At 35.4% G+C, this 14,872-nt stretch overlaps 2 protein-coding genes across 2 annotated transcripts; both read right to left on the reverse strand.

Annotated features, from left to right (window-relative positions):
* Window positions 1-2,998: 2,998 nt before the first annotated feature.
* LOC132188450 (PPPDE putative thiol peptidase family protein) lies at window positions 2,999-4,837 on the reverse strand. Its single transcript, XM_059602903.2, has 3 exons — window positions 4,484-4,837; window positions 3,706-3,996; window positions 2,999-3,420 (listed from the first exon to the last, which is right to left on the reverse strand). The coding sequence occupies exons 1-3, from the start codon at window positions 4,614-4,616 to the stop codon at window positions 3,176-3,178; spliced, it is 669 nt and encodes a 222-aa protein (XP_059458886.1). The 5' UTR covers window positions 4,617-4,837; the 3' UTR covers window positions 2,999-3,175.
* A 5,019-nt stretch (window positions 4,838-9,856) lies between these two features.
* LOC132187497 (G-type lectin S-receptor-like serine/threonine-protein kinase At1g34300) lies at window positions 9,857-11,586 on the reverse strand. Its single transcript, XM_059601824.2, has 2 exons — window positions 11,318-11,586; window positions 9,857-11,168 (listed from the first exon to the last, which is right to left on the reverse strand). Exons 1-2 carry the CDS (start codon window positions 11,475-11,477, stop codon window positions 9,967-9,969), a joined length of 1,362 nt encoding a protein of 453 aa, XP_059457807.2. The 5' UTR covers window positions 11,478-11,586; the 3' UTR covers window positions 9,857-9,966.
* Between the last annotated feature and the right edge of the window lie 3,286 nt (window positions 11,587-14,872).

Genomic DNA, 14,872 nt, shown 5'->3' on the forward strand with positions numbered 1-14,872 from the left:
TGGTTTACCACGTGACATGTATGGCACGAGTTCAAATCTCTACAAGGTTTAAATTACCTAACTTTGTAACTGTTAAATATATTGTGTAGAGCGGAAGAAAGAGAGAGACGAGGGAGAGAACATAAGCATATAATAGACTACATTGTATTGAGTAGTGTTAATATGAATGAATATAGACGCCTCTATTTATAGAGAGGCTATGAGTGATAGACAAGTAACCCTACACTAATTAAGGTAGGGAATAAACTATAATAGGAAAGACAATAAACCCTAGAACATACAAGGCAACATAATAAACTAGGATAATATAAAATATTCTAACATCCCTTCTTAAACTCAAAGTGCAAGCCTGAGTTTAGGAAAAAGAAAGGGAAATAAAGAGTTTTTTTTTTTTTTTGGTCGTTGGAGTTGGGTGGCCAGTGGTGGTAGACGAAGGGCGACGGCGGCAGCTGGTTGCTGGGGACAGCTAGGCCCAAAATGTTGTGCTTGAACTTGGATGAGAGCCTTATAGGCTGGATTAAATTGGCCGACGTGTAACCCTAGACTAATTAAGGTAGGGAATAAACCATAATAGGAAAGACAATAAATCATAGAATAATATGTAAAATATTCTAATAGTAACAATATCATAGTCTTTTAAGGTGATTTTGTTTTTTGTTTTTCTTAAAGAAAACACCTTCGCCTTTCTTTACCAAATCGGATGCTTGTGTGTCTATATATATATATATATTTTTTTTTTGAAAAATCAATCTGATTTTATTCATAGAAAAGTCAAAAGCACAAAAGCTCTTACAATTAAGATCCAAGCCGAAGCTAAAAGATTATACATCATAGAGGGCAATAACAAATATATCTTATATTGAAGTCCAAACTATGACGCCAAACATTTGCTAATCCATGACTAATCTTCACTTGTAACAGCAGATCTGCTTTAGGCAGATAATCCAATACATAGGTAGCTCTTATTCCTTGACCTTAGGATTAGAAAAAACTCCATGCTGACACTCATCCTCCTTGACCCGAAGGCCAGAATACCGTTCACATCCACAACCCCATGGGTCTGGACCAAATCATAAGGTGAGCAAATCAAAAGAGGACAGAGACTTATTATAAGTAGCATGAAATACAACAAGAAAGCAGCAAGACAACACAACACAATATAACCAAAATACAGGGAAAAGCAAAACAAGAGGAAAAACAAAAAAAGGAGCACACTAGGTGGAAGTCGGGAGTCGGAAGAAAAGCCGATTGCGTGCTTGTCGGACATCGAAGTGAAGGAGGCGTTGGAAGCTCGACGAGGGTGGGGGATGCGTTAAAAGACCCTGCAGAGGATTGTGGATGACAAAGTGGTGCGAAGGAGATCAGTGGCTCACTTAAAAAACTAGGGGGGAAGTTTGAGTGAATCCCTCAAGAGCGTTACCCACAATGTGTGCCAAAACAAACACCTAGCAAGAAAAAGGAAAAAACAAATAGAAAGAAAAACAAACAGAAAAGAAAGACAAATCGGGGAAGAGAGGGGGGAAGGAATCGGGGAAGGGAGGGGGGAAGGACAGTGGCACACTTAAAAAACTAGGGGGGAAGTTTGAGTGAATCCCTCAAGAGCGTCACCCACAATGTGTGCCAAAACAAACACTTAGCAAGAAAAAAGAAAAAATAAATAGAAAGAAAAACAAACAGAAAAGAAAGACAAATCGAGGAAGAGAGGGGGGAAGGAATCGGGGAAGGGAGGGGGGAAACGAATCATAGAAGAGAGAGGGGGGGGGGAGGGGGAGGGGATTTAGTATATTTAAATCAGAAGTTCAATTCTTCCTTTTTAAAGTTCACACATGACTGACCGATTGATACGCTGGAAATTTTGAAATTTTGCTTTCTTCCTGAATCTTGGATATAATCCAAACACTTCTACACGTCCATGTCTCTTCCCCTTAGGTCTCTTGCAGACTTTAAAGATAGTAATCCAAGCTCAAGTAGGGCTCTTTCTTGCCTTTTGCAATTATATCTATAAAATTCTAATAGTTTTACAAGTGAAAAAAGTGAGTCAACAGCTCAACAAATAAAGATTAATCGATCGTTCTTTGTGTGTGACGTTAGCCCTTATTTCCTTACACTTTTTCTCTTTCTTTTGAAAACTGGTTTTCAAGATTAAAGCGTATTTAAAAGCAGATGCATTGTTTTTCATAAAACTTGTATATCAAATCGTCTTAGTAGAAATGACAATATAAACCTAGCCCGATAATTATTAGTGCATGCCCTGTAATATGCCAAATCTAGATCTGGCAGACTAACCCGTTCAACTCTTTTTGGAAGAGTATAACGGTGGATGCCTAGTGGTCACGAGTCCTTTGGGCTCTACTCGATGGTCCTAACAATACTTAATGGATGCGGACTCTTAGCCCTTAGGTGTGTGTCACTAACGATCTCAGACTACACCAAATCAGGAACTGTGAATACCACCTCCTTGTGATTCCTTGGCAACCGCCAAAAAGGAAGAATATACCTTTGATGCTCGTTCCTATAGTCTTCATGTGAAGACTCTCCCTTTTCTCAAATCTTCTTGTGATTTTTCTTTTGAATTTTTTTGTCTAGAAATTGTAATGTTCCCCCTTGAACAATTTAAGATGGCTCTTTTTTTTTTTTTTTTTGGTATTTAAGATGGCTCTTGATCGGGCCAAATCAGGGCTAAAAAGATCCATAATGGCCAAAAGTACAAAACTTCACTTGAATCGGCAGATGGCTTGGCAAACCATGTAGCTCTAGTTTGTGACTCGACTACCGAGTTGGGTCATGCGATCGAGTCAGTCCACAGGTCAAACTTCTATGGAAGTTATCACCTTCCATAGAAATGATTTGGTGTGGAGACAACACACTTGTTATGGTATGATCATCCTTACATCATCAAATTCCACCAAGGCAATGCTTTTTAGCTTTAAGAAAACCAAACCAGACGAGGTCAGCTATGGTAATGTTGCATAGACATTTCATAACTATGCCCCCAAAAAAGAAGAAAAGCATACACCTGTTCAGGTGTTTTGTTGCATATCACAAGAAGATGTTGGCATTATATGACCCCATGAAAAGAATGACCAAAAAAATTAAATTTTGATTTTGCCTCATTTTGTAGAGTTTTTTTTTTTTTTTTTTTTTAAATTAAAAATTGATCTCCAAATATTGACCATCAAGATGAAGAACTGAGAATCAAAGGCGAAGTTGGAGGAAGAGCACGTCTGCTTCTGCTTCTACCCCTGCGGATTGAAGTGCTAGAAGGAGAAGATGATGAAGAGGAAGAAGAGTTAGAAGTGACTCTTTTTGAGTCGCTTGTGATTTTCTTCTTTTCTTCTTCACATGACTTATCTTCGATTCTGTGATGCCCAACTTTAGTTGAATTTAAAGTCACTGGAAGAACACAATTGCAAAGAAATCCTGCAAACGAAATTCCAACTAATTAGAACAATTTAATCAGTTTTGGCTAAAGAATTAAATTCTGCAAACAAGGAAACCTGTTCAATACAACACATTTAGGTTCAAGCATTTTTACTTGGTGACATGTACTTATATTGTCTCACGCAAATGTGTTTCTAGTTTCTAATGGAGCCACTAAGTTCGAGCACTGTCTTGCAAAGATAATAAATGTTAGAATATAAATTAAATTATTAAATTCATCTAATAAGGATTCAAGAAAAATAGTGCATCCAAACAGGGTCTTACCGATTCTAGCAAGCCGATTAACCCAACTTGGGATTGGATTTCCAGTGAGTCTAATGCAAGCATCATTGCAAAAATGGTTGCAGTTTTTGGTAATCAAATTGTATGCATTCCCTCTGTACTCCCCTGCCAGTTCCTCCTCCATGACTGCTCTCACCTCCCCTGGCCCCATATCAGTTTTTCCAATCAAAATTGTCTTCCTAAATGTAAATCCATCACATTGTTTTGGCTCCCCTTCAAAAATCCCAGTCGTTGGATACTCATGAGCTCCAAATGCATACTCAACACCGTGGACTGAAAGATGTACAAAAAGAATGTTCAAAATGTCCCAAAAAAATAAAAGAAATTTCTCATGTTCTGTAGGATTACCCAGAAATTTATAGAAAGGAAAACAAAAGAGAAGTAACTTTATCTACCATTTCATATGTTTATCCCAGTGAAGCAGACATTTTTACTGCGTTCCATGGATCCCCACAACACAAAACATCTAGTAGTGCTCAATACTAGAACACATTTTATTCTCTTGCACTTTCTCATCATCCAAACAAAAAACATAAACTTCTCTAACCCGAACGAATCCCTTCCTCAACAGTTGACAAACAACTAAAATGGGTACCAAGCGATCTGAACTCATAAAGCTAACTGAAGTATAGATCTAAGCAACAGTAACTTCAACAAAGTAGATATTCATGAAAAAAAAAAAAAAAAAAAAAAAAAAAAAAAAAAAACAAGCTCAAACAAGACCAAAACCATGGATGCAAAAAACAGAACAAACACTAACCTTGTACCCCAGAATGGTAAACTCCGAGGCCAACCCAGTAAGCATACCCATTAATTGGTGTGAGATCGTACACATTAAGGTACACCGGCACTGTCCCCGTGTCGTTGTTCCTCGAACCTTTTCTACACAACATGTTTTCAGGATCTTCCTGTATTAACACTCATTTTAGATGCACGCAACTTCTTTCCTCACTTCACATCAAAATCCCATATCTATAATAAGAATATAAGATGGTGAAAGCATAAATCTTTTTTAGCATTTGTTTAAGGAAAAGAAATATGGGATTCTGGGTATCAGAACTTTCTGCTAATGGAAGCACCGGCAGCAGGAAGTGCCGCACCGTGAATATAATTTTAGACCTTGGTTGATATATAAATCTGGGTTACAAAATAAATGGCCTTGTGGGTGTCTTCAAATTACGGAAATGCCTCGGACTTGTTAAATCTGAGCTGGGTCTGTATTCTGAAATCCTATTTAAAAAAATTTGAAAATTTGGGAGAAAGTAACGTTTAGTGGTTTAGTCATTATGGTATCTAGTGGGGTGTCCTATTTATATTGTGATATTTGAGTGATTTGTGGGGTTTTTTTCTTGGTTTTATTTTATTGTTATTTTTTTTAGGAAAGGAATATAATGATTGTATGGGCCCCAGCCAGATGAAGTTGGTTTAATTAGTTTTTTTCTAATTTAATCAAACTAGATTATAATAACGGGTATATAAATTCTAAGTGTGCTGGAGTATTAAAAACTTTTATTATAAGTTTTCTATAGACTAATGTGATTAAATATGTGTCATTTATTGCACTACTAGATACTTAAATTTGATTGTGGTTGTGGCGACCGTGCTAATGGGAATCGGCATATTAATTTGTAAGTTCACATTCTCACATTAGCTCTTACGCAATTAAATTTGATCGTGGCAATGTCGGGTGTTTTGCACATTAGTTTATAACGACTTTATAGTAAACATTGTAATACTCTTAACTACTTTTCAAATTATAATGCGAGTGATGTAGTAGTCTCAACTAATTTTCGAATTAATATTTATTAAAAAAATTAAAAATTAATTGAAATTATCATGTCAATATTATGAGAAATACTATGGTTCTTCCTGGTGATGTTCTCCTGATTCTACGTGGATATTGTATTATAAAAAAATATGAGGGACCAATACGGTAATTTTTTCCTATTTTTTTAGAAAATAATATTCGCATCAGATCAAGAAAATACCCGAAAAATCTACCATTTCTCTTAAAATATTTATAAGATAAAAAATGTAGTATACGTACTAAATCAAATATCAAACGGTTAAGACCGAGTTTTGACTTGAGATTGAGAATGATTTAGTAAAGTGAAGTTGGTCAACATTTTGAATGGTAAGTGCCATGTTTATAGTCAATTATAGATGGAAAATAATGATAAAGGAGATTAACTCTGCTACCTAATAGGGCTACACTAATTACATACACAATTCAATTAGCTACCCCTTTTATCTAAAGATGAAAACTATTTGTTCCGACTGAAAAAAGAAAAATAAAAAAGAAATTTTTTATTTTTATTTTTTTAAATAAGTATGAAAAAGAAAATGAAGTTAATAGTATTTAGTAGGTGCTTTCAGAAGACTGTTCCTACCAGCACTACGGGGAAAAGGTAAACATGTTACTCATGGAGTCAATGATTGATACATACTGTTCAAAGTAAAATAATAATAATAAAAATGTTGAATTAGATTAAGAGTTCTTTGATTTAAATATTTGATACTTTTGTTTGAAAGTTTTAAAAAAAAAACACAAGTTTAATCTAGATAGAAATATTAGACTTGAGAGAATATTCGCAGTTTCTACTGTTTAAGTTATTAATATATGTGCAGTTTTTAGCAAGTAAATGTTATTATATATGGCCACGTCCAAGTAGAGTAGCTATTTCGGTTACCCACTCTTACATTTTTTGATTAGAAATTCATTTAAAGAAAGGACTAAAGAGAAATATAAACATTTTTATTCAATTCAAATTCAAGTATCTATTAGAAATTTCTCTAATTTTTTTTTTTTAATTATCCGATATAATTCTCTCCCTTGATTAAGGTATGCCTTAAAGCTGCCTACCTGATCTTAAACCTCGTATGCAAAGACAAAAATCATTGAGAAATGCTATATATATATATATATATATATATATATATTTTAAATTTCTAGTGATGTGTCACCATCATCCCATGATATGATTGGTGAGATATTTTCTAAATAATAGATCTTATATATGATAATACATTATTTGAGAATCAACTGTTAAGGAAAAAATTTAGTAAGCGTAAGAGCATTTACATCCGACTCAACAAATATTTAGTTAAAATACCACATTTTTATTTATTTATTTTAGCTATCCCTTTTTTTAGAGTACCTACATCCCGTTTAGCATTTTAGCTATTCATTTTCACTATTTCATTTAAATATTATTTCTTTATTCTTTTTTCAACAATCATATTTTGTAAAATTTGTCATTTCCTATTGGCCATATTTTTCTAAATTTATCTTTTTATAATGATCATAGTTTTTTTTTTTTTTTTTTAATAGTCATATATATATTTTAAATTTTGTATTTTTTTCTAATTGTCGTACTTAAGAAAAAAAAAATGAAGCATTTAATACCAAGTTTCTTATTAACCATCATAATGTTCTAAAATAAAGCATTCATTGTTGATCATTCATTCATTGCATGTTGCGGGAAGAGAAAGAGGGAGAAGGAGGAGGCTGATTTTTTATTTTATAGAAGAGAGATGATAAAATCGTTTTTTTATTAGAAGAGAGATAAAAGAAGGATTTATTTATTTATTAATATATGATATACATTGTTAAGCTACATAGCATTGTAATTGCTCAACAATTTGATGGCCATTTTGTTGAGCCAGAGAATGTGCATTTAGTTAATTGACTCAACAAAATAACAAAAATATTATTTTGCTAAAACGGACGTGAATGCTCTAACATCTCTTAGAAACATTATTAGTTAAGCTAACTAATATCTATTATGATGAGATATATTATTTACAGAAACACTTAATAATTTGAATGATATATAGTAGGATTCAACCCACCAAATTCTAAAATAAATAGGATCATATTGTGTATCTAAACATTCGAAGTGAAGGTAGAATTTATTCAAAAGAAATGTTCAACTTTCTGTGTGTTGGTAAGGGTGGTAAACCTAACTCGGGCCCCACTCGTTGATAGTTGAGCCTACTCGATTCAACCTCCAAAGCGCCACAAAAAGCCCCGCCAAATCCCAAACCATTGTTTCATTGCTCTATGGCCTTTTTTTTTTTTTTTTTTTTTTAAACAAAAAAAACTAATAAGGAGCGGGTACAAGAATTAAAACACCAAATAAGAGGTGAGCTTCCAACAATACACCAAAAATGAAATTACAGTGCAAAAAGTACACACATAGTAGGCAATAAGTCATAAATGACTCGGCCTCTCTAGAATGGCTACTAGAAGCGGTTAAATAAGTAAAACACATAAGCACCCGAAGGTACTTCACGAGCAAGCATCGAGCAAGAAGACATTCAAAAGGATGCCGGTGGAAGGAAGGCACTAATAGTTTCCGAGATGCGTCTATTGGAGAAGCAAACTGGTATTTGGCAGCAACAATCCTCACAAACAAGCCCAAAGAGAGCAACACAAGGCATAAATACAAATTAAAAAGTAGAAATAAAAATCCAAACCCAAAAAACAGCAACATTTGCGAAGGTGAAGTCGCACTGGCACGTGATACCCACGCGAAGGTGTGTGGCTGCTAGGAGGAGGAGCGGAAGGCGGCAACGAGGAACAAGAAGGCCGATGAAGACGGATGGGCAGATCTGACAGAGAAAGACAATTTTAGCTTCAAATGAGCCAAAATCGAAACCCAAAATAGATCCAAAAGGAGGTGGCGATTTGGCGGTATAGAGGAGGTGGCATGACGACAATGGAAGTGTAAATGTTACGATTTTGGGAGGATAAGGGACAAATCGCACAAGGCGATGGCAAAAGGGGTTAGAGAAAACTCTAAACCAAGGAGAGAGGGCAGAGCGAGATGTCTAAAAGTCATTGTTGATTGCCTCGTTTGATCACCTATCAACTGAGACAATTTTAGAGAGCTTCGGTCCATAGTCGATCAAATGGTGCGTTTGGGAGTGCGCTTTTAAAAAAATAATCTGCGATTTTAAACCAAATCGCAATTTTAGGGTGTTTGGGATTGCGATTTTAAAAACGAAAATTTTAAAATCGCAAAAAAATCTGCGATTTCAATAAGCTGATTAGAGAGTGCTTATTTGAAAAAGTGCGAATTTAAAACAAAATCACGATTTCTATTAAAAATATATTTGGCGCAATAGTTACCTTTTTTAGAACGAGAATAAAAAAATACCAAGAATACTCACCTAAAATATATTAAAACCCTTCTTTTCTCTTTTTTTTTTTTTTCTTCATATTTCTGTCTTGTTCATCCTTATTGGTAATTTGGTCATGAAACCGCAATTATATACTAATGTTATCAAAACACTCAATTGATAAAAAAAGTACTTTTTAGTATGTTTTACCAAAAGTCTGTGCGATTTTAAAAAGTAGCGATTTTAAAAACGCAATTTTTAAAAACGCTATTTTTAAAATCGCACTTATTAAAATCGCACTCCCAAACGGGCTCAAAATATGTTCAACTGAGCTAAGAGAAAAGTTAGGCCTGAGAGCCCCTGTCCCGATAATTGGTTGAAGACTGTTCGATCGAGAGGTAGAACATAGAGCTCTGATTGCTATATGGTTGGAGCCCGTTTGGCTAGGACTTCCCAAAACATGAAAGTTAAAACTTTTCAGGAAAAAAAGAGGAAGACCAATAGGACTTTAGTAACCATTAAGGTTTTAGGTTGTATGTACTGATTTGGTAATATACATGGTATTGCTTTGCTTGATTATTGCATCTTGTGGGCAAAGTGCTTTGAAGAGGTGGAAAATGTAATGGGTTTAGTAGGTTAGCATGTCCTCTAACAGCTCATGAATAGGATTAGTACTACTGGGCTTTTCTTATAATAGGTCATTTTAATAGGCCCCTTACATTGTAATTCTGGTGGCAATTCTGTTATGGTATTGGGCTTTATTGTAAGCCAATTAAAGAGTTGAGTAGAGTTGTATAAATAAATTGAGGAAAATCAATGGAAGTTTGCAGGACTGGAGGAGTATTATCTTAGAAAATTCTATCTTCTTCCTCATTTCTTGGAGGCTGAGGATCTCGAATTCATTCCATCATTTTAATTACAATTCCAACTCATGTTTAATGTCATCCAACATATTATCCATTCCATACAACCCATCATTCAAACAACACTCAAAATATACAATCAGAAAGACAGAAAGTCAGGACAATTATATTATCTCAAACATGTTGGAAATAAGGCTTGAAAAGAAATAATGTTTGTAACAAAACACACACATATACTCTCACACTCTTCAGCCACCTAAGTAGAGGCTATTTGAATCTCATATTTCCTCATCACAGGAGTATCACATACAAAGCCTCCAGATCCTGTAACCATTTGAGATGAATAGTTCGAATCAAAATTGCTACCAGACTGTAATGGATTGAAAGATGAATTAGGGTCAGGGGTAACATCCAACATGTGCTGGAATGGACATAAAGGTGTTGGAATTTCTACTGCTCCTTCCAACATCTTCACCACAAGACTCATCACTGGCCTAGATTCAGGCCTATACTGAACACACCAGAGAGCTATTTTAACCATTCTTTCTGAGATTTCTCTACGATTCTCCTCTACCCCACAAACAATGGTCAACTCTCCCAGTTCTCCATCTTCAAACTTCTTCCAAACCCACCTTGGGAACCACTGCTGGCTCTCTGGAAGTTGGATATTTAGGTTCCTTCTTCTACCTAAGATTTCAAATAGTAACATCCCAAAGCTGTAAACATCACACTTGTGGGTTATGGGAAATGGCATCCACATTTCTGGTGCAGCATAACCAGGAGTCCCCCTTCCTCCTGTCATACTGATGTGAGTATTTTCTCTGTTACACAGCTTGGCCAAACCAAAATCAGCAACTTTAGGAAAGAAGTTTGAATCCAAGAGAATATTTCCTGGTTTTATATCATAATGGATTATTCTCTGCTGACATTCTTCGTGCAAGTAAGCAATCCCTTTTGCTGTCCCAACTGCAATCTCATGAAGCTTTTCAAATCCTAAGATATTGTTTTCAAGGAATAAGTACTTGTCAAGAGAGCCATTCCCCATGTACTCATAAACAAGTGCTCTCAAGTGCTCATCAAAACAGAAACCGTAAAGACGAACCAGATTGAAATGATGAACTCTTCCAATTGTACTAACTTCCGCCTTGAATTGTTCCTCAATTCTCTTATCAGAGCTCCCATATAGAACCTTCACTGCCACAATGGTTCCATTACTAAAGATCCCCTTATACACCGATCCAAACCCTCCCTTACCCAACAAATTGGTGAAGTTGTCTGTTGCGATCCTGAGCTGCTGAGAGGTAAATCTGATTGGTTTCTCTCTTTCCATATCATTGAGAAATTTATCCATGGTGAGCGTCTGAAATCGTGAGTCCGGAGCAATAGGGCTGCTACCAAATATTCGAGTTATTTTATCCCATACCGAAAACAAAATAGCAATCTTTACCATGATGATTACTGCAAAGTGTTAGAACTCAATAAGAACCGAACCATTGGATGTTCAGAAGTCAGAACTAGTTGTAATAATAAGAATAGTCAACAAAGAGATTAACTAACAAATTAAGCTGGAAAAGAAACTATCAAAAATAATATATTTAAAATCTTACCCACGCTCACTATAACAACAGCTGCTAAGGCACCACCTGGTGCCCCGTGGTCATTTGCATTGGACGTTAACGTATCACCTGGTGACCAATATGGTGCCCCTAGGTCATACGTTAACGTAATACCTGGTGCCATGGCCACTTGGACATTTGCAGTGGACATTAGTCAGGAAATAGAGCTATAGCACACAAAAGAGCTGAGAACTTGCTAAAAAAGATGATACATATGAAGTTTGCAAAAAAGAGAGAACTTCCAAGCAGCAGAGCCGTAAATGGGGTCTTATGCATTGTTTTTTTTTGGAGAAAGACTGATATCATTTATTATAAAGAAAAGCAAGTACAGACTCGTTAATACAAGATAGGAAGTTCACAAGCCATAGGGATCACTGGTCTTATGCATTGACCAGAGATCCCTATACCAAAAGTCTTCCTTCTTTTTTCCTAGCATCTACATTTACTCTTATATTCTCACTTTTAAATGCACTTTTTTCACCAGTAAAAATGAGTGGTATACGTAATTTCATTTATTATTCATTCAATAACAAGCAGGGGCGTGTCTCGAAACCGCGTGGAATTAATGAGGCAATAGTATGAACATAGAATTTAGAGCATTATGAGGTTTTAAAACTGAAGGTATATGGGAAGTGTCGTGTATGACTTGTATTGCAAAAAAGAGAGAACTTCCAAGCAGCAGAGCCGTAAATGGGGTCTTATGCATTTTTTTTTTTTTGAAGAAAGACTGATATCATTTATTATAACGAAACTTGCTCAGCAAGTACAGACTCGTTAATACAAGATAGGAAGTTCTCAAGCCATAGGGATCACTGGTCTTATGCATTGACCAGAGATCCCTATACCAAAAGTCTTCCTTCTTTTTTCCTAGCATCTACATTTACTCTTATATGCTCACTTTTAAATGCACTTTTTTCACCAGTAAAAATGAGTGGTATACGTAATTTCATTTATTATTCATTCAATAACAAGCAGGGGCGTGTCTTGAAACCGCGTGGAATTAATGAGGCAATAGTATGAACATAGAATTTAGAGCATTATGAGGTTTTAAAACTGAAGGTATATGGGAAGTGTCGTGTATATTCCACAAGTCTTATGGTGGGCTCCAACCTTTAATGACTTAGAGTAGTGATATAGAGTATACCAGCGCGTGAATGAACAATATTCATATTGGTGTATTTTATAATAAAAAATAATATTAAAAAATATTGAAACAGTAATATTAAAAAAAATATATATTATAAAGTACACGAATATGAGTACTGTTTACTTACGTTGGTGTGTTTTATATCACTGCTTATTTGTTCTCTCTTTCTCATGGTGAAGTAGTTTCTAGAGCATTTTGAGGTTTTAAAGCTGAAGGTACATGGGAAGTGTAGTGTATGACTTGTATTCCACAAAGTTACGCAGAGCATTACATGAATGTATAAATTTAAAAAAAAAAAAAAAAAAAAAATACTATCAACACTTGATTTTAATTGAGATACACTTGCCCTCATAGAGAGAAGGTAGAAAAAGATGAACAATTTCTTCAACTGCTCTAACCATTCTACGAAACGAGATAATTTGTTTTGAGGCTTTTTCTTTAGGATTTATCTTTGTTTCTTCATTTGTTACATCTACTATTTCAGATACACTCAATAAAAGTAAAAAGAGATTTGATTTAATTTTCTTTAAAATTAAAGTGCATGAAAATAAAATAAAATAAAATAATGAGAGAGAGTGCAGGGTATTGGTTCTCTATCACCCGCATATAGCGCGGGTTATGAGCTAGTACTCATAATACAGAAAACTTCACTAATTTGTTGGGTGTAGGAGGGTTTGCTTATTCTTTAATAAAATAGTTTCTTGTTTATTTATAACATGCATAAAATAACTTTCTGGGATTAAATATGATTAGCCATTGTTGTGCATATAGAGGTAAAGTCAATACCCTGCACTCTCTCTCATCATTTAATTCTATTTTATTTTCATGCACTTTAGTTTTAAAGAAAATCAAATCAAATCTCTTTTTAATTAAATTAATTTTAATATTTCGAATTTTGAAAACAAAACCCCTACAGTTCTTGAGGTTCGACACCCTCAATATAGCCCTATCCTACGGGATTTGTCCTATTGCGAGTGGTAATTTTTATAATTGATATTTTTGGTCACAAAAATACCACATCAATTTATGGCGCTGTTGCCGGGGACTGCTTAACAGTTTAGCTATTAAATTTTAAGGATTAATTTTAACTTAATTTTTATTTTTCTATTTTTCTTTAATTTTGGGTTCTAATTTTAATTTAATTTAATTTTTTTTTTGTGTGTTTTATTTTGGTTTTGTTGAGTTTTTCTCGCACAGGTCCATAGTTGCCAAGCCCTTCCTTGTGACTGCGATCGAGCACAGGTCGAGTACGATCGAGCGCAAGTACGCACTCCAGCACTAATTTAGTCATCTGCGCTCGAGCCCTTCAAGTCTGCACTTGCACCCATCTGTGGTAGTATGCTCGAGTGCACCCTGCCTTGCGATCGAGCGCATAAGCAATAGTCTGCATCCAAAGTTCCGGCACACCTTCGGGCCGTTTGTGAGCTTTGATTTTTGTCTTAGTTTGTTTTTATTTTCTTTTTAGTTTATGTTAGGTCCCCGTTCTTTGTCTTTGCCATTAATTACTTGTGACCTCGAAATTGAATGCACTCTTAAACAATTTTATGCCGAAAGGAATTCTAATTTGCTAGGAGAGCGTCCCATTGAGACCATAGGTGATCCTGTGGCTTTGAGAGACCACTATCTCCCTACCACACACATTGCCCCCACATGTTTCAGGTTCTTGGACATTACGGCAGCCGACTATGAGATTAAGCCTAGCATTATACAAAGTCTACCATCTTTTCTTGGACTTAGCAACGAAAATCCCTATGACTTCCTCAATGAATTCTTAATAATCTGTTCTACCATTAAATTGACTGGATTCATTGAGGATGCTCTAAGGATGCGTCTCTTCCCTTTCTCTCTCAAGGAAAGAGCCAAACATTGGTTTAATTCCTTAGCACCAAACTTCATTGCTTCTTGGGCTGAATTGCAACAAGAATTTCTGAAGAAGTACTTCCACATAAGAAAGACCAATGACATTAGGAGAGCTATGACTACTATCTCCCAATATGAGGGTGAGCAATTCCATGAGACTTGGGAGAGATTGAGGGACCTTCTTAGATCATGCTCACACCACGCTGTTCCGAAATGGTAGCTGGTGCAAAGCTTCTATGATGGCATGACCGAGCCTCATAGACAAATGGTAGATGCATCATGTGGGGGGACATTTATGTTAAAGAGTGAGGATGAAGCATGGGCCCTGTTTGAAAATTTGAGTAGTAATTCTATTCATCATGCTTCCACTAGACGTAGGGCACCCTCACCTAAAGCACGAAAGACAAATGGTCTCTTTGAAGTAGGACATTCTGTTGAAGTAGGACATTCTGCGGATGTAGCTACCCAAGTAGTTGATGCTATCACTAGGAAGTTCGATCAATTGATGGTTGCTAGTCTTGCACCTAATTTTGCTCACA

Source organism: Corylus avellana, chromosome 6, assembly GCF_965113065.1.
Source record: "Corylus avellana chromosome 6, dhCorAvel1.hap1.2, whole genome shotgun sequence".
Taxonomy (NCBI): domain Eukaryota; kingdom Viridiplantae; phylum Streptophyta; class Magnoliopsida; order Fagales; family Betulaceae; genus Corylus; species Corylus avellana.